Source organism: Jaculus jaculus, chromosome 9, assembly GCF_020740685.1.
Source record: "Jaculus jaculus isolate mJacJac1 chromosome 9, mJacJac1.mat.Y.cur, whole genome shotgun sequence".
NCBI classification, from domain to species: Eukaryota; Metazoa; Chordata; class Mammalia; order Rodentia; family Dipodidae; genus Jaculus; species Jaculus jaculus.
The window spans coordinates 108,777,031-108,798,963 of record NC_059110.1 but is presented as its reverse complement, the minus strand read 5'-3'; the positions used below and the strand labels follow the sequence as shown (position 1 = coordinate 108,798,963).

Here is a 21,933-nt window from a genome sequence, read left to right as displayed (position 1 = left end):
CCATAAAACTAACTTTATGGACCTCACGTGACTTTCTCGAGCCAGTGAGGGGTATGTGTCTGACTTCTCGGCGATTTTTACGATCTAACTTCGAGATAAAACCCCTATCCATTTGACATCTAAATGTCATAGCGACTTTTGGGATAGTTTGCTTTCAGCAAAGGGGGACAAAGTCATGGGGTGAAAGGGAAGGAAGGCCCAGTACAGCTTCCAAGACCCTCACCGGCCTCCTCACCAGCTCCAGCTCCCCCTCCCCCCAGCTCCTGTAAGAAGTTGGGCCCAGCTGGAAGGGATTGAAGGGGTAAGTGTCCAGACTTGACTTGTGCTCTCTGGGTGGAGGAGGACTGGGCCCTGGCCCTGGGCCAGACTGAAGGGGAACCAGAGGTTTTTCAGGAGGGACCCTAATTCCTAACCACCAGGCATTGTCAATTGGGCCCCTGGAGAGACGGAGCCCTAGAAAAGTGTAAAGAAGGTTGAAGGTGCCAGAAAATCACTGAGATTGAGTTGTGTGTGTGTGTGTGTGTGTGTTTCCTTAGTGTGTGAGCTGAATTGGGATTTGTAACAGAGGACAAGACAGCTGGACTGACCTCTACCATTCCCCAAAGTCCAAGAGCCTCCTGCTCAGGATTTAGGCCCAAATTACTTTCCCTAGAGAATTTTCCAGAGGCCTTCCTAGCTAGCTGATGGAAAGCCAGGATAGAGTCCAGTACCAGGCCCACAGGAAGTTCCTGGGCCTCTCAGTTCTCCAGGCTTGGAGGCCTGTCCCCTGACCCAAGCTAGGGACTTAGGTGGCTGAGAAGGGCCACTGTCGAGCACTCTCCTTTCCGTTCCTGGTACCCTAGATTGATCAAGAATTGTCTAGGGTGTGCCCAGTGATGAGAGAGAGTCAGACCCCTGGAGAAAAGACAAGTGGAAGGGCAATGGAGTAGGGGAAACATTTATTTGACTTCAAGGAAGGCTACAAACAAATACCAAAGGCTAATCACTGAGACAGGTCTGGCAAAGACAGATTTCCCATGTAGCACAGCATCCACCAGCTCACTACAAATGGTCTTGGAAGCGAAATGAGGAAGAGACGGGTCTGACCCAGGCTATCCCCATATTTACAAGCTTTGGGCCTTCTAGCCAGACCCACAGATTCACAGAGAAAACACAAGACATTTTACACTGAGGATTATTTCTGTTTTCATACACTCCCAGATCAGGCCTTATGGGGCCTACGAGGCAGCAGGAGCTTAAATCTCACTGTTTGCTTTTTCTCTTCTCAACATCACCCCTTTGGTCCTCTCTGGCTCCTTTCCATCCCAGGAACGAGCCCCACTGAGGGACTTGGGCCTAGGGAGTGGGGCCAAAGGAGGGTAAAGTGGATGAGAAGAGACCCAGTCGTGGACTCCATCTTCCAGGCCAGCTCAGCTGGGCCCTGGCACACTGAACCCGCAACCTCTACTGCTACCTCTTTAGAGAAGTTTCCAGCTGAAACTCAAAATACAGCACTCATCCTTTTATAAATAAGTTAGAACACAGATGGGGAGGGGAAAGTCACATTAAACATGCGAATTTCTTTTTTCCTGGGGGAAGGAGTGCAACCACAGAGAGGAGAACATTCAGAAACACTGGCGGATTTGGGAAAAGCAGAGAGAAGTGGGGAGCATGGGGGGAGGGAATAAGAATTATTATTATTACTATTAACAATAATAACAAGATAACCAGTCCAAGAGAGAGGGAGCCACAGGAAGACCTAAGACCAAACGAAAAATTGTAACACAAGGCTGGGGCGAGGCAGGCTCTTGGGAACCAGTCCCCAGCCAGCAGCGGCAGTGCAGGGAAGATTGGAGAGGTCGGGGCTAGGGGGTGATGTGGACTCTTGGGCGACCCAGGGCTCCTGGGGAGGGCGGTGGGGCGGGGGAGCTCATGGTTGGAAGGCGCTGCCGGCTGTAGCCAGGCTCATACTTTTCAGTTTGTTGTCTTTTTTCCACTTCATGCGCCGGTTCTGGAACCAGATCTTGATCTGACGCTCGGACAGGCAGAGCGCGTGGGCGATCTCGATGCGCCGCCGCCGGGTCAGGTAGCGATTGAAGTGAAACTCCTTCTCCAGCTCCAGGGTCTGGTAGCGAGTATACGCGGTCCGGGCCCTTTTCCCATCCGGGCCCGTCATATCTGAGAGCAGATACAGGAGAGCCCCGGAGGCTATGTTATTTCCAGTTCAAGGAGGGGGGGGGCACTGGGAGGGAGGGGGAGGGGAGCAGGACCCAGGCGTCCCCAGGACCCAGCTTACCGCAGCCACAATCCTCCCTACTCCAGATGCTCGCATCCTGGCTCTATTTCTGCACCCCCTTCTCCTGCGGCCCCCACCTTTTCTGGCACTGAATGCGCCCGGCTTTGTCTCTTGCTTTCTTCCCTTCCAGTGTCTCACCCTTCGCTGGGCTCAAGCGACCCCGCTCACCCTCCGGGGAGGGAGGAGAACGGCTGCACTTTTGCCCTAGAAAGATCCTCTACCTGCCCATTTCTCCTTCGCTAAGGACGGTCTCAGAAATTTCTGGCATAAACAGGACCTTTCCCTACAACACAAGAACCCTGTCTGTTATCCTAGAGCTGATTATTGGCTGGGCAAAATAAAACCTAAGCCAAACCTTGGACGAAATTATTTTTAACTCTGACCCCCTCCCATCCCAGCAAAAGACTATTTTGACACTGTTTCGTGGAGCTGTGCAGACCCTCTCAGAGACTTTTCCCCCCCTTGGAGAAATAAAATAAAATAAATCTATATTTGAGTGAGAGAGACAGAGACAGAGAAAATAAAAAAGCTAAGCTCTCCTCATCTCCCCCTCAACACTGGACAGGAAAGCCGAGAGGACAAAAAAAGAGAGAGAGAGACAGAAAGAGACAAGAGAATTACCATGGCTGATGTGAAGCTTCCTCATCCAGGGGAATATCTGCGGAGTCTGCCCCTCGGGCGCGGCTGTAGAGGTGGCCATGGGCTCTGGCTGTGCCCGGGCTAGGCTGGGGCTGCCCAGCTGGCTCGCAGCTTCCTCCGGCTCCGAGGATGCGCTGGCCTCGTCTATTTCGGTGAAATTGGCGCTGGAGCTGGCTGGGGTTGCCTGGTCGGATGGGGACGAAGCCGAGGGCTTGGCGCCGTGGCTGTCACCGTTGGCGCAGGGCAAGGACTCGGGCGAGGACAGGGAGCAGCTCGACGCCGCCGCCGCCGCCGCCGCCTGCCTGAAGCGGGGCTCCTGGGCGGACGCAGGAAAGGCGCGCGAGCTCTCGCCCACCGCCCCAAAGTGGCTGGAGGAGGCCGAGGAGGAGCGGTTGACGCTGAGGTCCATCCCATTGTAATTGTAGCCGTAAGAGCCGGTGTGCATGGCAGCGGGATCCCTGTAAGAGCCGCTCAGAGAGCTGCCACTGCCATAATTTAGCAACTGATAGTCCGGGCCATTTGGATAACGCCCCGAGAAGGAGTTTACAAAGTACGAGCTCATTTGGGCGATTTTGGAGGGCTTGATTTGTGGATCGTGGTCGTTATAACCCTGTGCTTCACGATTTATGATGTATTAATGAATTATAGCGATGCACTGTACTTCGTTTTTGCTATGTATGCGGCCAAATATGGGGGGGGGAGTTGGAAGGGGGATGGGGGGGCGTTAGGGAATCACGTGCTTTTGTTGACCAGTCGTAAATTCTCACTGATGACCTCAAGAGGTAATTCATGCTCTATGGTTACAAATAATGACGATCCGAGAATCGTTAGGGCCGATTCAATGCGAGCCTCCGAGAGAGGGGGGTGAGGAGAAGGGGGAGAAACCGGGAGAAGGTTTGGCGTTGGCCTCTGAGCTGAGCGCGCCACCTCCCGGCGATCGGCGGGAGCGCGGGCCGCAGGCCGCCATGGCGGCGGAGGCGGCCTCCCCGGGCCGCCCCTGCTATCACCAAGCAAGAAAGAAAAACGCGGCCGGCTGCGGCTCGCCCACAGGGCTTGAGCCTTTAAGAAGTCGGGGTTTCTGAGCCTTTTTTTTTTTAACCCACTTTCTTGGGGGTGGGTTTATTCCCCCTATCCGTGTCCTCTTGGTCATTCTTATTTTAACTCTGGGTGAGCTGATCATATTGCAGCAGCTCAGGCTTTGCAAGTCTCCAAGTTGAGGACGGAAACCGGGGAAGGGTTGGAAGTTGTGTGCGGAAAAAAAAAACAACTATTACAAGGCGTTATCCCCCACCACCACCCAAACCCGAGAGCTCAACCAGGCCTGCTTGCTGTGTGAGCTTAAGTGACAGGTCTATAGCCCCCTTGGAGATGGGAGATGGAGGGCTGGGCTGGAGTCTTGAAAAGACAGGACGGCGCTCCGTTCTCCTGGGCCCCTGGGAAGTTAGGAATTTTTTTCTAACCTCCTGTCATCCTTAGACCAGGAACAGATCTAGACAGGGGCCCGAAAAGAGAAACCCAGTCTGAGATGATCGCTGGAAGGACTGCAGTGGATGGCTGCCACCATGGCTGGTTAGGTTTTGGGTGGCAACGTGTATGGGAAGGAGTTTGAGGCTAAAACGAAACCCCTTCGCCTTTCTCTCCAGAGGTCTGCTGGCTATTGCATTCGGAGGCCCCACTCGAGACCCCTTGCTGGTGGCTGACAGTTTTGAGAATTTGCCACTGGTCTATAGGCTTTCCTGGGAAGTGGGTTGGAAGACAGGCTGAAAACCGGGCGGCCCCTTGCTGGGCATGCTAGGCGGCCAGAGACCTCCACAGCTGGGCCCCTTCTGCCAGGAGGCTATTTTCTTTAAAAATAAAAATAAAGGAGGGAGGAGAAAGAAAGAGAAATAATGTCTACAGTTTGCCGCCTGGGCGGAGGGTGGGGATCAAGAGAGGATGAGCTATTTTGGGTTCAGAGGATGAACCAAAATGCCCCATCACCTGGCTCTTGCCCTAGGATCTCCAAAGAGCTAGGGAAAATCGGGGCCCTTTGTCGATGCCTGTTCCTAGCTTCACATTTTCTCCTTTGTTACTGAGCTCCTACTTAAGATGGGATGGAAAGGGCGCCCTGGAACCTTCAGCTGCATGGTGGAGACGTGCCCATTGGCTCCATTTTTTAATCTCTCAGCCACAGGCCAGAGTGGAGAGCCAAGGCCAGGAAGACCGAGCCCTGTGGGCGGGCCAAAAGGCCAGGGGCCTTGGCGAGCAGAGGACAGAAAAGCGCTGCAGAGGCGCCCAGACCAGTCCAGCTCAATCCCTACTGGGGCTTTGGGCTAGGAGGCCTCGGTGCCTCCTTCCTGGGGACCATAACCCAGGAAAGCATAGAGAACAAGAGGAAAAAGACCTTTCTCCGTTCCCCAAGTCTGACTGGGGAAGAGACGGCTGGCTGTGAATTTAGTTAGTATCGACTAGGCACAAGCTCTGGGACATGGGCCGAACCGGTGGCTCCAGCCTTGATCTCAAGTAACTTCCGAGTGGGGTCTGGTGGCTGAAGACAGGCCCTGGGGGGCCGGACCTAGGCTCTCGCCTTTGCTGCGGAGCTCAAGCTCAGGGAGGATGAGGTAGCCAGGAGCCAAGGAGGGGGAAAAATTGGTAGGGAAGGAATGGAGGTGATTGAGCGGCGAGTTTTCACGTCTTTATTATTATTATTATCATCATCATCATTAATAATAATAATATTAATATTATTACCGAAGTATGTCACGGCCAGAGCTAAGACAAGACTACAAACACAACACATAGAAAATTAATAAAATAGAACTTTGTTTTCTTCTGAGACTCTTCTTCTTACTTCTAGGTAGTATGTGCTCCTTCCAGTGGCTTTGGGGAGGGTTTGGGAGAGACAAGTCTGGGGTGAGGGAGTCTTCGAGGCCCCTGCTGAGGGGCCAGCGAATCTACCATTGAACCGTGCACTGGGGGTGGGGGGGACAAGGACGAAATGAGACTCGACACGGACAACAGCATTTTGCTCCGCTTCCAGGAAACATCAAGTGAGTCTGATTCTCAGTTCTCACTGGGGAGCCTGCTGGGGGGGGGGGGCCCAGGCGGGTTCCTCGGGGAGGGAGGAGGCGTTGGGGTGCCGACTGGGCTCCGGGCGGCGCCGCCTCTGAGCGCGCAGCGAGAGCTCTGCGGGCGGGGGCGTCGGGGAGCGCGCTAGGCCCCTCCTGTCTGGCGCAGGAGATCGGGTCCCCAGGCTCCCTCGCCCGTAGAGCCACCCTCGCTCTCGGGTGCCCTCCATTCCCCGCAGGCCTCTCTCCCTCCGCGTCCCCCCTCCCTTTCCAGCACCTTCACTCGGCTGGTTTTTCTTCCTCTTCCTCGGCACTGAGCTGAGACGCGCTGAGCAGTTTGCTCTCCTTTTTCCACTTCATGCGCCGGTTCTGGAACCAGATCTTGATCTGCCGCTCAGTCAGGCACAGGGCGTGCGCGATCTCGATGCGTCGCCGCCGGGTCAGGTAGCGATTGTAGTGAAATTCCTTTTCCAGCTCCAGGGTCTGGTAGCGCGTGTAGGTCTGGCGGCCTCGCCGACCGCTGGGCCCGAAAGAGGAACCTGTTACGCAGAATGGAGACGCTGAGGCCAGGGGTCACCAAAAGCCCACAGCCCCCTCCCTCCCTCCCTCGACTCTCAAACGTGACTCCAGCCTGTCCCGAGATGCCTTCTAGTCTCCCCATTCCCAGACTCCCCTTCCCTACTCCTCCAGCGCCCCCTCCAGATTCTCTCCCAGACTCCTAGGCCTGGGCTTCTCGGTCTAGACTTTTGGTGGGGGAGGGGAGGAGCAGTTCCAACTCCCACCTGAGCTTAGAGGGAGGGGCTGGCCAGGTGTCTCCTGCTAGCTGTATCTTTTCTTTCTCTCCCTTTCCATCCATCTAGCTCTCTCCACCCCTGGCCCACCCATTGATAGATTCTGGCCCTTAATCCATAATGACGTGGATCGATCCACAGTCCACATTAACGGCTCCTCACTTTCGTGCCCTGCTAATGGACATTAACTGGGACTTAAAGCCGACCAACAACCCAACCTGAGACCCCGGCGCCTGTTTGTCCCCCTCTCTTCCTCCTCTGACCACTCTACTTTTCCATGGTCGCTCAGCCCCAGGGAAGCAAAGTCTCAGACTGACTCAACTTGCTCAGGCCGGCGTCTAGCCGCCTCCACCCCTTGCATGACGCACTGTTTTTAATGGAGTGGTCCTGGCGTGGAGAGACCCCCACCAGGAATAGGAGTGGGGGAACTGGGAGAAGACTGAGGGAGGACAGTAAAACTAGAGAGTGTATCTCCTTCCCCCTTCCTGACTAGGGAATTGTGACTGATCAGACCCTGGGTGTGGGGGGGGGAGGCCATTCACTCCCTCTGGGTAGCCACGCACTTGGAACTTTGCAAAGTTTGCAACTCCTGAGGAACAGAGCACAGAGCTCGAGATGGGGGGGTGGTGGAGACGAGTGCGCCCCATCTTCCCCGTTTCTGGAGTTGCCCACCTAGCTCCCTGTGGGGAGATGGAGGTGACACTGGCTAGTGCCCTCCCCCCTCCATCCCTCCCGCGCGCGCGCCGTAAAGTCTCACTCACTGTTGCACGAATTCATCCGCTGCATCCACGGGTAGACGGGAGTGGAGCACTTCTGCTCTTCCGTGTCGCCGAACACGCTCTTGTCCTGCGCGCAGTCGGACTTGCGCGGCTCGGGGTGGAACGGGGACGGCTCGTCGGCGCCGGAGAGCGCGCAGGCCGACTCCTTGTCGCGGTAGAAGGCCGGCGCGGGGCCGTAGTCGCAGGGAGCCGCTCGGCCGTAGCCCCCGCCGGCTGGCGGGTAATAGGAGGAAGCGGCAAAGCCCTTGTCCTGACCCGGCCCGGGCCCATAGGGCGCAGGGTAGTGCCTCAGCGGGTCCGCATAGCCCGACGAGTAGAGCGGCAGCTGGCCCAGGAAGGACTCTTGCCCGCTGGCCAGAGTGACGGGGAAGGTGGAGTTCACGAAATAGGAACTCATCGGGAGGGGAGGCGCGCGCGGCCCGCTGCTGCTCCGCCGCCGGCTTTATGATTTGTTGTGTTTTATAGTCCGAGCGCCGCGCCTATTAGTAGTATATCCGAGATTGGGTTTTAGCTGAGGGGGGATGGCGAGGTGCCAGTGAGGGCCAGAAGGAAATACAACCATCTGATCCAACACTGACCAATGGCAGAAGCAGGAATTGTCAAATAGCACCCAGAGGAGTGCAGCCCGCACGAGGGACCCGCGCACAAACCTATCAACCTTTTTTTCCCCCTCCTTCTTCTCCTTTCCTTCTCTCTCTCCCTCTCTCTCTCTCCAACAACACAACACGTTCTGTTCCACCTACGTAGGATCTGCGAAAGATGCGTCTGTGCCTTTCAAAGGAGGAGGGAGCATTTGGGCTGAGACCATCCCATGCCCCAGCGATTAAATAAATACATCCCTCCCCCCTTCTGCCCCACGCAGGATAGGAAAAAAGTTAATTGTGTTTTCAGAAAAGTTAACCCCTGCGTTGCTTGGACCCCTTCCCTCCAGGGAAGGTTGGGTAAATGCCTGCGAGTCTCGTTGCGGGAAAATGCAAGGGTCTGTTTCGAGGTGTTTGTGTTGGTAGAAGGGAAGCAGAGTTGCCCACTAATTTGCATCATTTCAGAAACTGAAGAAGAAACACCCACCCTTGCAGGTTTGAAAATTTGTTTTGTTTTGTTCCCCTCCCCCCTCCAGTTTACCACGTCTGTCCGTCTCCTCCAAGCCTAGCTTTATTATATCCCTGCTTCTCCACAATTCTCATAGTCAGAGGAGACAAACTAGATACCTTCTCCTAGAAGACCCAGAATGCTAGGAGCAGGGTCTGAGCCCAAGCTCCCCACTTCTGGCTAAGCCGCCAGGCTAGGCTAGTAGCTTTTCCATAGGCAGCTTTAGGCTGGCTGCTGCTACCCGCGCAGCCTGGTTGACGTATGCAGAACTCACTGTTGGGAAGGTTTGGAGCACTGGGGTAAGAGACTGGCCCTCCGCTCACTTGGTGATTTAGACTGCAGCAAGGTGGATCCCTAACCTAGGTGACTTTATTGGTCTGATCTCTCTAGCCGGCCTGCAACTGATTCTCACCTGCCGTCCATCCTCAGCTGTCACCCCAAATGACATAAGCCCACAGATGGTTAGAATCAAGGATGTCCCAGCAAATCTAGATACAGGGACAAAATTGTCCTCTTCAGTCGTGTGACTTCAAACTCTCTAGACACTGAAGAAAATGACCTGAGAAGAAGATCCCTTATTTCTTTTCCTCCTGGTCTCTCTAGAAGTTAAGCAGTTTTTTGGTTTTTTTTTTTTTTTTAATGATTTTCCAAGACTTAGTTTTATAAGGAGAAAAAGATGGGTCCTCCTGGGGACTCTAACTATCTTTCAACCATCAGCTGCCATCCTCACAATCTTCCAGCTTGCTTCCCAGTCTCTTTCCAACCCCTTCCCATGCCTGTGTCTGTACCACCAGTTTTGCTGTTTGTACAGGCTTGGGGGGTGGGGAGGGAGAGAGAGAGAGAATGAGAATTAATATCTCTGCTACCTCTCATCCAAGGAAAATAAGCATCCCAAGCTGGGAGTCAGGGCCACAGCGTGTTCCCACATGCTAATGTGCACGTAGAGCCAGGTAATGAACCCTCCTCCAACCTGAATATAGGGAGGGATAGCGCATAACAGGATACCTGATGTCAAACTGGGCTGATCTACCTGTGCCTTGTCCGGGCTCCTTTCTGTGGGTCAGTTCTACCCACTCATGATAGACTAGGTGGTAGGAAGATAAGGCTGGGGGGACAAAAAGTGAGTTGTTGTTGTTTTTTTAAGCTGTTAAGTGGCCGCCTCCAAGGCTCCCTGAACTCAGGACAGCTGCTAGGCTGCAGTTGTGACTATCTCTGGGTGTCCTTCCAATCACTTCCTACCCTGTCTCTATGGGAGGGAGGTTGCTGAGAATTTAAGAAAAGAAGCTGACCCCCCCCCAATAATGGAGAAGCATAAATAATCTAATCTAGCAATGGTTGGGCCCACTCCTAGGGAGGAATAGAAGCCATTTGAATAGGAGGAACTAGGCAGAAAAGGATGTTTAACTCCCTCTATCCTGCTTCTGAGGCTGGGCCCTGGGCCTTGGCTCTTCTCCCTGGACACAATGTCCCCATAGTAGGAGTAAACGGTGTGGTCTTCCCCGTAGAGTACGGACAAAGTAAAAGGCAGCTAGGGACCAGGCCTCCCCCTTTCAATAAGCACGGAGAGTAATTGCTTTATCCTTAGAGTCGGAGCCCCCAAATTAATCTCACCTCTGCAGGTTCTCTGTCTGGAGATGGAGCCACTATGGGCAGGGCCCCCGGGCGCCTGGAGTCGGGCATGAAAGGAAATAGCGCCTCATCGCTCTTATCTAAGCCCAGAGGTATTTATGAGCGTTTATTCATCTGATCCGTTTGTTTGGGAAAAAAGAGCAGGCAGGCAGGGCTGGGCAGAGACTGCCTGGTTTCTGGAGCCAGATCTCCATGAATTTGTCTGTGGTTCCTTCCACAGCAGTCTGTCTCCATGGGGGAATATGTAAATACAAGGGCAGTCGCAGCCAGCCAACCACTGTCAGGGGTGTCACTTCTTGCCTCAGTGAGAGAGGGCGATGATTGTGTACCAGGTCTTGAGTACACACCAGAGGGACTGTATGGACGCCCCACAGGCAGCATTCATAATTGTGATTTTTCTGTGCTTTGAGTCTGCAGTCCCGTGGGTAAGCGTGTGCATTCCAGCTCCCAGGGAAATGTTTTCTAAATTGTGTTCAGCTCGGGAGTAAAATTCTCTTGAAGGTAATCTCAGGGATGGCATGTGGCTGAATGGCGAGTGAGACATTGTCTAGGCTTCCCATTTCCTCTCAGTGACAAAGCCCTCTAGTCATCTCCTTGGAAGGTGGGTACTCTCACCTAACTCACTCCCAACTTGGCCTTAGGTTGAGCAGAGGAAACCCTCTCAAGTCAATTCTCCACCCCACCCCCCACCCTGGACTCTGATTGTCTAGTTCGAGGAACATAAAATGTCCCTAGGTGTAGTGTGGTGGCTCCCACAGACTGAGAGAGGCTATTTACGTTGGACACTTTGCCCTAAAATCTGCTAGTTCAAATCTAGGTACAAAGACCTAATTTCCATTATGCAAATGAGCAAAACCCTCTCGGATCTTCTAAGGGGAAAGTAGTCGGTGATAATCCCTTGACTCTCCTTGGCCCCTCTAACTCAGATACAAGGGTACCCTAGGAACTCTTAAGTGTTCCAACCCTCTGTACTAGCCAGCCTTTCCCTCGCTACATTTATTTCTAATTGCCCAAAAGGAAGGGGAAAAAAAGTCTAGGAAAGGCCCAAGATTTTCCTGCCAGTTCCCTGGGAGCCTCCCGCAGAGCGACTCACTAAACGGACCCTCCAGCCTCCGGAAAGTCACTCTCGCTGCGGAACTAGCTGAAAGAGCTGACCCCCACACACACCTCACACACACACACACACACACACACACACACACACACACACACCAGCCCCAGACCCCAGGGGCGCCCAGAGCGCGGGGCTGCTACGGTGGTCTTCGCCCCTCCGCATGGCCCAGCCCCTAGACCCCGGGCAAGCTCTCCCGCCAGAGTCTAGTAACACCTTGGCTGGCCTGGCACCGAAAGGCAATTTCCTGGAGCCACCGCCCAGGAACTGGGGCCACAGCACCTTAAAAGCAGCCAGAGCCTCCTCCCGAGGCTTGAAAGCCCCGAGCTAATCAGTAACCCGTGAGACAGGGGCCCACACTCAAACGCGGCAGCCGAGGCCCGCACCCCGCCCTCGCCACCCCCTTCTGGGAAGAGCGGTTCCCTGCAGCGGGTGTGAGGGGTCCGGTAGGAACGGAAATTACAATGGTTTGGTCCTTTCATGATTTATCCCCACTCCCAATTCCCCACCCCACCCCCACACACACCAAAGCATTTTTTTAAACGTCGATTTCGCTTGAAACGATCGAGAATGGGGGAGGGGATCAGCACTCACTTGCAGACACCAACAATTTCCAGGAAAAAAAAAAAAAAAAAAAGAGAAAGTCCTCTATGCAATACCTTCACCACACGGACCCACCATCAACTAAGACACTGGCAAGACCTTACCAGCCAAGTGGAAGAACACAGACTCGGGTTTGTCTTTTGACAACCGAGTGGAACTGCCCTGTCGGCTCCTCCCCTGGCCAGGGGTGGAGCGGGGGTGGGGGGGGGCTCCCTTGGCTGCGAAGAAAACTAAATAAACCCTGCACAGACTTGGCCTTAGATCTCCACAAGCAGCCCCGACGGTGTCCATTGCCTCGGATGTGATGGGAGTCGCGGGTCTGAACCCCCAGCCCCCCGGTTCAGTACCCCCTGTCTGTGGGTTACAGTAATGGTCCGCTTCAAACGTGCCTAACTCTGCCAGCCGCCAGGTTTGGGGCTGGGGTAGGTGGGGTTTGGAGGAGATAGGGGAAGGTTAAGGACAGTGTGGAAGGAGACGTGATCTGTCCCCCAACCCGCACCTGGGAATCAGGATCCAATAGAGCGTCGGCGTGGGCCTGACCCGCTACGGTGCACCGCTCGGCTGGGGCTGGGCGTCGGCATGGTGGCCAGGCTGGCTGCGCGAAAAGCCGCGTGTCTCCAAACGGACGGTAGATGGCAGCAAACCGCATAATTTGGGTCAGAGGAAGCTGTCTAAGTGACGATTTATAACCCACCAATATTACAGGGGGAAAAAACCTTTAGTCTGAGCGGGTTTGGGGGAATTTTTCCCTTTACGAGTAGATACCGAGTGCCATGGGTGATGGGAAAAACAATTCTTGTTAGGAAGCCAAAGGGCCTCCTCTGGGAGCCCCGGTCCAGGCCTAGCACCTCTTACCTGGGACCCACGGGAGACCCCATCCTGTGCCACAAGTGGCCGCGTTTCCCTCTCCTGCCAGTTCAGAAGGCCAGTGTACCCCCCACACGTACCAGAGGCCTGAGGCAGGACGCCCCGTATCTGGTTTTAAGAGACAGAAAAATAGTCACCTCACCATGCAAACCAAGCTAATCGCATTGTCTGCTGTTCTTCGCGCTCAATGTCACTTATCTCTGCTTGCAGCCTCCCCTGAGGCTCTTCGCCCCAATCTCTCGGTCCTTACCAGACGGTCTGCCTTCCACCAGCTACTTTAGGAATCTGTCTCACACCCTAGATCATCCTCCCCCTCCCCCTAGGAGGCATAGCCAGGAGGAGAAAATTGGGCGCTGAAGGGACCGCCCTAGCTCTCTGAACCCAGGGCCCAGCGTCTTCCCAGTTCAGAAGACTATTGAGTTGGATGCCCTAATTGGTCCCTTTCTCCCTCTCTCACATACACATTCATATTTGTATGCACAAGCCTAAAACGACAATACGCAAAAAAAAAAAAAAAAAAGAAAAAAGAAAAGAAAAGCAAAAGAGCTCTTCACACTATCACGTTTGAATCCAGGAAAGTTTGAGCTGTTTTCATATCAGACACACATGGCAATTTTCTCCACCAAAACCCACACATCCCATACCAGTAAAATATAAGTAACAGAATCAATATCACACGGAAACCATCACGCTGTGACCTACCGCATTAAAGCCACAAAACTCTGTCCTTGCAGAGCGACGCTCCCATGGGTAGGAGTGGTGACAAGAGACCTGGGGTGCTCTCCAGCAGGCTTCCCGGGGAGTCTCCCTGGCTTTGGGTGTGCCTCCACCCACAGCCCTTATTTCACAAATGTCTTCCGAAGAGAAATAGCGAACATTTCTCTATGAATTGTTCTTTCTGTATCTCTCTAGCCGCCTCCTCGCCCTGGCTGGCCTCTGCGGAGATTCCAGGCCCTACCGAGACCCTCAGCGCCCCTCGTGCCAACGCTGCCGCCGCCGGGAAATCGCCGATACCCACACACACAGGGCAAGAGAACCGCGTGGGGGAGGAGGCGACTGGGGGGGGGGAGGCCCTGGACCTGGGAAGGATGGAGGGAGGTGGGGGCACAAACCCACAGAGGCCAGGAGCTACTGATTGCTTGTAGCCAGCGCGTTGAAAGCCCAGACACCCCACCCAATCTCAGCCCCTGGCTAGAGCTCTCCTCCCAGCGAAAAAGACCACTTAGAAGTGGCCTCCAGTGGCCCCATTCCGTACCTCCTCCCATCTTCTCTGCCAAGGCTCCCCCTCCAGGAAGCAGCCACCCCTCTCTCCACCACCGAATTTCCCGGGGAAGCCTCTCCCTGCAGCGCCCAGAGGTGGGGTTCAGCGCGATCTGGAGTGTGTGTGTGGGGGGGAGGTAGAAAAACCCAAGCCCCACCCCCTACAAAAGCAATGCAAAAGAGTAAAAATTGTTGAATCTCCCTTACCTTTGTAGAACTTGGATTTCCCCCCCTTCCGGATTCAAAGGGGTTGGGAGGGAGGGGGGAAAAGGAGCGTTCGGTTTCTTCTTCAGCTTCCAGATAATATTGTCCCAACCTGAGAGCCGTCGCTTCCCCTTCTCAGACTTGGGGAAGAGATTGTTTCGCTTTTCTGACATTTGCATAGAAAATGGAGTAAGTTCTGGCTTTGAAAAATTATACCAGGCTGCAGTCCTGAGCAGAGTGTCCATTTACCCTTCATGATGACTAAAAATCCCAGATCAGCAAGCAAATTAACTTAGGAATCAAAATTATTTTTGGTTCTCTCTTTTGTGTAATTCCCACCCCTCCTTCTCTCTCTCTCTCTCCCTCTCTCTCTCTCTCTCTCTCTTCTCTCCACTCCCCCCTCTCTCTTACTCTCCCTCTTTAGCTCTATTGAGCTGATATTGAAGTATAAAAATATCAAGAGGCTGGAGCCCTGAAGGACGACAGTGCTCCGACCTAGGTGTGGTGTCCAAAAGAATGCTGCATTATAACCACCAGGGAAATGATAAAAAGTTCATGTTCACGATCGCCCGGCCACATGACCGGCGCCGGCCAATCGCTGGATTCAACCACTCATAAACTTCTATCACAAAGTTGTAAATTTTCATAAAACAACAAGGAATTTATTGCATTTCTTCATGGCTGCTCCACCAGCAACCCTTTTCTCAGTCGCCATCTTCTTTTCTTCTCCTTCTCTTTTTGGGGGAAACCCCAGTTTGAGAAAGGATTAGATTTGGGGTGTAGACATTCAGGATGGAAAAGCCAGAGGTCCACTTATGAAGGGGGTTCGCCCAGGAGCCTCTATATTTTCCTCAGGAGCTCTGCTTGCTTTTTCTAGTAAAAAAAAAAAAAATCACCCAAAAACCTCCACACGGGACTGTGCTAAGCCAATTTGGAGGTGAGGCAGGAGCACAGGGCCATGTACACCACAGCGACATGAAAGCTTCAGAGTCCCCTCTCCCCCTCTGAACACCCTCCACTCGCAGCCCTAGAGATTGTGGACCCCCCCCCCACCTGTGAAGCTTGTGGCATTGCAGGTGTGGGGGCCCTGGGTCCCCAGGGTGTCCTCTCTCTCTCTCTCTCTCTCTCTCTCTCTCTCTCTCTCTCTCTCTCTCTCCCTCTCCCTCCTCTCTCCAGTTGGGAAGGTGCCCTGGATAGGGGCCAAGGCTAGTAAACCGAACCTGCAAATTCCCAGTCTCAGAACCCCAGAAACTTGGGAAGGGTTAAACCAAATCCTGGCCCCTCCGCTCAAACACCTTCTTCTCCAGGTCCCCTAGGAGAGCTTTACACAATATCCAGAGGGTTCTGCGGTCTTCAATGAGGGGAAGCTGAAGGTTTAGAGACTTTTTCTTGCAAATTCAAATTAAATAAAATTGTTTTCCCTTGAAACCAACCACCTCATTGACCCCTTTCTGTTTGAAATGTCTGCCTTTTTAAAACAAAAATTGTAAAGGAACATATAATTAAAAATCAGAAGAGCAGGTCTAGCTTGGTGGATACCATCTTTCAGGATTTTGTTCCTCAATCAAGGATTTCGGGGAGCAAAAATAAAATCACCCCCTATTTTCCAGGTTTCCTAAAATAGCTTTGCATTCTGAGTTGCGCTACTAATGAAAACGAATTGATCTCCTCCAAAATGTTATTTTTTTCTCTCTCTCTTTTCCCTTCTCTCCGAGGGTGCTTCTAAGAAGGTTCCAGGCTGCAGGGCGGTGTGCAGAAGCCGAGGAAGCCTCGGGCCTTGCGGCGCGGCCTGGCTCACCGCCCGCAGCCACTTCAACCCGGTAAAGTCCTCCGGCTCCCGCTCCCGGGACTCGTCCCTCTTCCTCATTTTAAAAGTTTTATATGACTTGCCCGTGCCCATTTGGAAAGACGATTTTAAACAAATGAAAGCAAAATAAATTGAAAGAAAATGAAGGAACCCCTCTGGCCAAAAGTGTCTGCCGGCGGAGCGGAAAGCAGCGAGCTCGCCAGCAAGGAGGTCGCGCTGGGCTGGCGGCGAGGCCTCCCGGAGCTGTCCCGGCCTCGGCCCAGCGCGGCCCAAGAGGTGGCAGTGGATGTGGGTATCCACGTTTCCTTTCCATCCGCCGCTCTTCCTTCTCGGAGGCCTAGCAGTTTGGATCTCCTCTCCGTTCCTGGCTGGCCAGCGGCCCGCAAGATGCTGGTTTGAAGGTTTGCAATAAGAGCGGTCTTGGAACTGGGAGCTTTCAAAAACAATTTTTTTTGTTATGTTTTGTGAGTGTTTGACTGCGCATCTGGGCTCATGGATGTATTTACTTGGGGGCAAATGTGAGTCTCTGTTTATAAGCCGACGTGTGATTGTACGTTGGCATTTGTCGGCGGGGCTGTGAGTGACTGTGAATGTGTTTGCTTGTCAGTGTGTGAATGTGAGTGTTCCAGGCACACAGCTGGGGTTGTGTGAGTGCCCGTATGTGTATTTGTGAACATATGAATATCGATGTTTATTTGTGATTGTGTGTGACAGTTTATAATGTGTGCTGTCAGCCTGTAAATATGTGTAAATGTACGTTGGTGTGCCATAGCATGTGAAAATGTAAAGGGAATGTCACAGAATTGTATGTGTGTGTGTGTGTGTGTGTGTGTGTGTATGTGTGTGTAATACTGGGGTTTGCTAAGTGACAGCCCCCAGAGCAGGGGCACACACACAAAAAAAGAAAGGAAAAGAAAAAGGAAAGAAAGGAAAGGAAAGAAGGAAAAGACAAATCCAGCACAGAAAGAAAAGACTAGCCGAGGGGCTCTGGTGTGCCCACCCACCACCATTCGCCCTCACCCCCATCCCAGACTTAGGGAGACGCAGAAAATCAATCGGGCATCTGTTTATTTTAATCCTGTTTTATTTCCCATTCTTCAGGTACACATTAGGAGGAACACGAGGGTTGGTAGGAGCAAGGAGCAGCAGTCAAGTGCACCAGATACAAGAGCTATTCGGTGGGTCATGGGGGCTCCCCAAAGCTTTCAGCGCTGCTACTGGGAAGTGGGGGGTGGGGTAAGGGTAAGGAACCACACATCAGTCCAGAGGGTTTGATCAGATTCACAGTCCACAAAGAGAGCTTACAAAACAGCAAGATTTTACAAAGACCTTACAATAGCAACATAGAAAATTCCAGAAAGCTACAGAACAGGTAGATAATGCCCTTCCCATATTGTACAAAACAAGCTCAGCAGACTTCCTATAGGTAGTATTTTTTTTTTACAGTGTTGAGAAACCAAAATTTTTACCTTCCTCTATCCTTTTTTAAAAAACAGCTTTATTTAAATACAGCGCCCCCCACCCCATTTGAGTTTCCTGGTTCAGTTCCCAGAGCAGGATTTCTCCCACTCTCTTCTGCCCTTTCTCTGTTCCTCACTCTTCTTCCTCCTCCTCCGCTTCCGCTTTGTCCTGACTGGTGGACCCTGGGCCCAAGGTCTTGTTTTCCTTTTTCCACTTCATGCGCCGGTTCTGGAACCAGATCTTGATCTGTCTTTCCGTGAGGCAGAGCGCGTGCGCGATCTCGATGCGCCGCCGCCGGGTCAGGTAGCGATTGTAGTGAAATTCCTTCTCCAGCTCCAGGGTCTGGTAGCGTGTGTAGGTCTGTCGGCCACGCTTTCGATCAGTCCCTGTGCACGGTATTTAGAGGAGAATAATCAGTATGGGGGAAATGCCAAGAGAGTACCCACCTCTTTTTTAGGCTTCGTGAATGATTGAAAATCTGTAGGTAAAAAGGCCCATTTTCCCACTGAACCACTTTTTCAGCCCCCATTTCAGGTGGTCCCTTTCCCCCTCAACATGCTGAAGTTGTTACAGACTTCCCAAGGTATTTCCTTCCTTCCTTCTTTCTTTTTATATTGTAGCCCCTAGCTGACCTTTAATAAATTGGTGGCAAGTCTCCCACCCCAGCTTTCCAAATGATGAATGTTGGGGTTACAGGTGAGCCCCACCATACCTGGTAGTCCTATTTTCCATGCAATATTTTTAAATTTATAAATTCTGAAGCAAGGTAGCTCTAAGCTGCCAGCTTCTGAAAACTGCTCCTAAGGGGTGAACATGAGATGAAGGGAAATGCATCCTCTGTCACTCCTTGGGATTAGGGGCTCCAAATCTCCCCTTTTGGATACTGACCCTTATAGTTTTGGGGGTAGGTGAGCCTGAACTCCATGCCAGTGACCCTGAAGCGGGGTACAAGGCCTGGCCTGAGTGTTTTCCAAGAGGGAAAAAAAGGGTAACAAAAGGGCTTTATAGGCCCAGTCCCCCACCTGAGCCTGTTGTGGAGGCTTGGTGAAGGTTTGCAGATTTACTCAAGAGCTTGGTGTTAGTCTGAGAGCAGCTACCTTTCTGAAGACCCTTCTCCAGTGATGTCAGTCAAAAGCCAGACTATCTACCTGCCCACCCGCCCCGGACAACTATGTAGGTGCCCACTTGCCCGCCTACCCAGACAATTCAGTTCTCTGAAGCAATCTTTGGGCCTTCGGGATGGCAAGGAGGAAAGGAAGGCCCTTGGTATGAGTTAGTGAAGATGAAGATACATGGGGTCTGGGGGGGGGGGGCGTTGCTGAAGAGTGCGTGGAAACTTCCCAGAACCCTGAGAGACTTGGAGGAGGAGCTGCTGCCAGCCATCCTGGGAAGGAGAAACAGGACAGGAGGGAACTACGGGCCCTAATTTCAAGTCAGATAAAAAGCCCAGTTGAAATGTTTACAAGCAGAAAATTTTGGGCTTTGATAAATCAACCAGAAAGGCAGTTGAATTATGGAGCGGATAATGGAGACTGTGACCACCAATTCTGAAGGTGTGAGAACTGGATTCCTCATGGCCTTCAACCCTGAGGAGGCTGGAATTGTCTAACCATAAGTCTTGGGTCTTCTGAGCCTTGGAGTTGGCTCCTAAATCCATCTGCCTGTAGGGCAGTGGGGAAAAACAAGGTGTCTGAGCTAGGCTTGGTAGGAGACTTCATGGAAACCTCGGTGCCCTGAGGCAGGTAGCCTGTACTCTTAGCTCCAAGGAGTCCTACCCCATCTCCCTCCAGAAAGGAGATCCATCCTTTCAGAGTGATAGCTCCAAACTTGTTAACTCAGGGGGGTCCTAGGATCAGCACCTGAAAAAAATAGCCACAATCTCCTGAGGCCTCTACTACCTTTCCTCATTCTACCCCCCCCCAATTCACTGGGGGTCAGTAGACTCATCCCTCTTGGCCTCAGACTCCCTCCCTTCCACCGTCCACTGGCTCAGCCTGACTGGGTCTTCTCCTCTGTACCCCTCCTCTCTGCCAGGCCTTTAGAGCCCACCTCTTAATTGTCCTAATGGGAATAATGGGGGAGCAGGGTTGGCTGGAAAAGAAGGGGGAGGGGAGAATTGCTTAGCGCCATGGCCCCTTCCGCCATATCTTATTTGAGCTAGGGCTTGGGGGGGGGGCACACCCAGTACTGCGATCTCAGGCAGAGAAGGGGTGGGGGAAGAGAGGAGGGAGACCCTAATGGCTATTCTCTGAAAACCCCAGCCTTCCTAGGCAAGACAAACGGCCTCGTCTCCAGTCCGTGCCTGCCGGGGCCTCTGATAAATATTTAAAGCTAAAAGGCCGGGAGGAAGGGTTGTGGGGGGGCTGGCTGGGGTTGAGGGGGGGTCTCTAAGCGCCGTGGTGTCTGCAAGGAGGGATCGGCCAGGGGCAGCAGGGCGAGCCTGAGAGCACTGGGCAAAGATGGGGGGTTGGGGGAGACAGCACGCCGGGTGGCAGCCGAGGGGGGGGAGTTGCCCGGTTCCCCAGGGCCAACCTGCGGGGCCCGAGCATTCTGGATCCAGAAAAAAAAAAGGGGGGGGTCGATTCCAAGCCTGGAAAAGGTGTGTGTGGTGGTGGGAGGGGGGGCACACCTTCCGGGACGTGACGGCTCGGGACGGCTCGGTGCGCGGCGTTACCTGAGCTTCGCATCCAGGGGTAGATCCGGAAGTTACTCTCGGCCGCCAAGTCCGAGTCCCTCTGCTCCTTGGCGCCCGCCGCCTTGGCGGGGTCGCCGGGACACACCCCGGAGAGGTTCTGCTCAAAGGGCGCGCAGTGCATGTTGAAGGAACCCGGTTCCAGCCCGTAGCCGGCCGCGTAGACGCCCGCGGTGCCCTGGGCCGCCACGCCCGCCCCGCCGGGGTACAAGCCCGGCACCGCCGCCGAGAACGGGCCGCCCGAACCCGCTCCATAGCCCGGGCGCTGGGGGTTGGAGGCAAACGCACAAGAAGTTTGTTCGGGGAAGGCTCCTGGAGCGAAAACCGAACTTGCGGCTGGATATTTAGAAAATAAAGCATTCGCATAATACAATGAACTCATAATTTGGCCGGATGATTTGTAGGCAGGGACGTTTTAGTGTCGGTTTTACGAGATTCCTTGATATATTACAGAATTAGAGTCCAGATTTACACCAAAAAGGACCCCCTTTTTCCTCTCCGGACCACGTGACCCCGACCCACGTGATAGCCCCTCCGCCAATAGCCGGACAGCTCCCCCCCCCACGGCTCCCCAGTAATGTGGAAAAAATTGTGTGTGGCGTTTTGGATTTATAAAATATGATCAATAATGAATGGGAAAGCCGAGCTCTGTGGATTGGGGCTGGGTGGGGGGTGTGCTCCAGGGCCAATGGCGACCCCCGCGGGCTGGAGGCAGCTTGCAGGCGGGATCTGGGGAGGAAGGAATTGCGTGGAAAGGAAAATAAGCTCTGAGCGATCCGTGTTGTCATCCTCCACGCACCCACCCACCCACTTCCCCTCAGCCCGTGCCTGGACGAGGAACAGACAGACGCCTGGTCCGAGTGCGCGCAATTTGGTGTGTGGGTTGGATGGGTGCAGGGTCTTTATTATCAACTGGGTTGGGCCTTTAGAAGTTAAGGGTGTATTCTCCCGGGGCCAACACCGAAGTGAGCCTGGCCTCGAAGCTCAGGGCCCCAGTTAGCGGCGGAGATGGAGGAAGGCTTCATAGGTGATCCTAAGACAAAAGTCTAGCCCAAGGAACGTTGAATGCTGCAGTTGCTGGTGGCTAAAGAAAAAGGCTTGCAAGTTAAAAATAAATAAAATAAAAATAACGAAGGATAAATAAAACAGATAAAGAACGGGATGGGGGTGGGGGAGGAGAAAGGAAGGGAGGAGGGCGGCCAGGGCTCCGGTTCGCAGCTTTCCCGGTTCCGGGAGGCGGATGCCGGCCTCAGTCGAGCGTGGCTGGCGGAGCTGCAGAGGCCGGGGAGGAAGGAAGGCCGCAAGCTGTGGGCCTCAGCGCTGGGCCAAGGGGACGCTCTCTCCTACAGGGAGAGGTGGGGAGGAAGCATCTCCCCTCGGCTCCTGCTTCCCCCACCTGAGTCCGAGAAAGATTAAAAAATATATATACATACATATATGTAAGCCTGCTCAGCACCCTGCACCCTCTCTTTATACATCCCACCCCCCCCACCCCGCCGCGGGAGGACGCACGCGAAAACAAAGAGAGAAGAAGGAGCCCTCGATCCAGCCACCGGCCCGGGCACAGCTCTCCTCCGGCGCGGCCCGGGCGCCGGGGTCTCGCGGGCCCCCGCAGCTTCGGAAGGCTGCACGCAAGGGGAGGAGGAGGGGGCTTCTCCGGGCTGTCCTCCCCAGACCTC

The 21,933-nt window shown here is 53.6% G+C and overlaps 3 protein-coding genes and 1 long non-coding RNA gene across 8 annotated transcripts; 1 reads left to right on the top strand and 3 right to left on the bottom strand.

Moving 5' to 3' along the window:
* The first annotated feature begins 147 nt into the window (after window positions 1-147).
* On the top strand, window positions 148-13,874 carry LOC123463365. The gene is made up of 3 exons (XR_006638903.1): window positions 148-301; window positions 10,240-10,341; window positions 13,743-13,874. It is a non-coding gene; the product is annotated as an uncharacterized LOC123463365 (long non-coding RNA).
* Hoxb5 (homeobox B5) lies at window positions 959-3,715 on the bottom strand. Its single transcript, XM_004655527.2, has 2 exons — window positions 2,897-3,715; window positions 959-2,157 (listed from the first exon to the last, which is right to left on the bottom strand). Exons 1-2 carry the CDS (start codon window positions 3,474-3,476, stop codon window positions 1,910-1,912), a joined length of 828 nt encoding a protein of 275 aa, XP_004655584.1. The 5' UTR covers window positions 3,477-3,715; the 3' UTR covers window positions 959-1,909.
* Hoxb6 (homeobox B6) lies at window positions 5,576-14,895 on the bottom strand. Of its 3 annotated transcripts, none has more exons than XM_045158209.1 (3): window positions 14,298-14,895; window positions 7,514-8,010; window positions 5,576-6,500 (listed from the first exon to the last, which is right to left on the bottom strand). In XM_045158209.1, exons 2-3 carry the CDS (start codon window positions 7,926-7,928, stop codon window positions 6,241-6,243), a joined length of 675 nt encoding a protein of 224 aa, XP_045014144.1. In that variant the 5' UTR covers window positions 7,929-8,010; window positions 14,298-14,895; the 3' UTR covers window positions 5,576-6,240. The 3 variants fall into 3 exon arrangements, with proteins under 3 accessions (XP_045014144.1, XP_004655583.1, XP_045014145.1); XM_004655526.2 differs by having other exon boundaries at window positions 7,514-8,042; window positions 14,298-14,894; XM_045158210.1 differs by lacking the exon at window positions 14,298-14,895 and adding an exon at window positions 14,086-14,147.
* A 2,272-nt stretch (window positions 14,896-17,167) lies between these two features.
* Hoxb7 (homeobox B7) lies at window positions 17,168-21,838 on the bottom strand. Of its 3 annotated transcripts, XM_045158208.1 has the most exons (3): window positions 21,767-21,838; window positions 20,192-21,650; window positions 17,168-17,948 (listed from the first exon to the last, which is right to left on the bottom strand). In XM_045158208.1, the coding sequence occupies exons 2-3, from the start codon at window positions 20,634-20,636 to the stop codon at window positions 17,695-17,697; spliced, it is 699 nt and encodes a 232-aa protein (XP_045014143.1). In that variant the 5' UTR covers window positions 20,637-21,650; window positions 21,767-21,838; the 3' UTR covers window positions 17,168-17,694. The 3 variants fall into 3 exon arrangements, with proteins under 3 accessions (XP_045014143.1, XP_045014142.1, XP_004655581.1); XM_045158207.1 differs by lacking the exon at window positions 21,767-21,838 and having other exon boundaries at window positions 20,192-21,680; XM_004655524.3 differs by lacking the exon at window positions 21,767-21,838 and having other exon boundaries at window positions 20,237-21,672.
* Window positions 21,839-21,933: the final 95 nt, after the last annotated feature.

What these genes read in the sequence shown, in the direction of transcription:
- Hoxb7 (XM_045158208.1), bottom strand. Translation starts at nt 20,636, where the DNA reads ATGAGTTCATTGTATTATGCGAATGCTTTATTTTCTAAATATCCAGCC. An exon ending in GAGCCGTCACGTCCCGGAAG is followed by an intron (nt 17,949 to 20,191) that starts GTGTGCCCCCCC and finishes TACCGTGCACAG; the next exon opens with GGACTGATCGAAAGCGTGGC.
- Hoxb6 (XM_045158209.1), bottom strand. Translation starts at nt 7,928, where the DNA reads ATGAGTTCCTATTTCGTGAACTCCACCTTCCCCGTCACTCTGGCCAGC. An exon ending in GCGGATGAATTCGTGCAACA is followed by an intron (nt 6,501 to 7,513) that starts GTGAGTGAGACT and finishes TCTGCGTAACAG; the next exon opens with GTTCCTCTTTCGGGCCCAGC.
- Hoxb5 (XM_004655527.2), bottom strand. Translation starts at nt 3,476, where the DNA reads ATGAGCTCGTACTTTGTAAACTCCTTCTCGGGGCGTTATCCAAATGGC. An exon ending in GAAGCTTCACATCAGCCATG is followed by an intron (nt 2,158 to 2,896) that starts GTAATTCTCTTG and finishes ATCTGCTCTCAG; the next exon opens with ATATGACGGGCCCGGATGGG.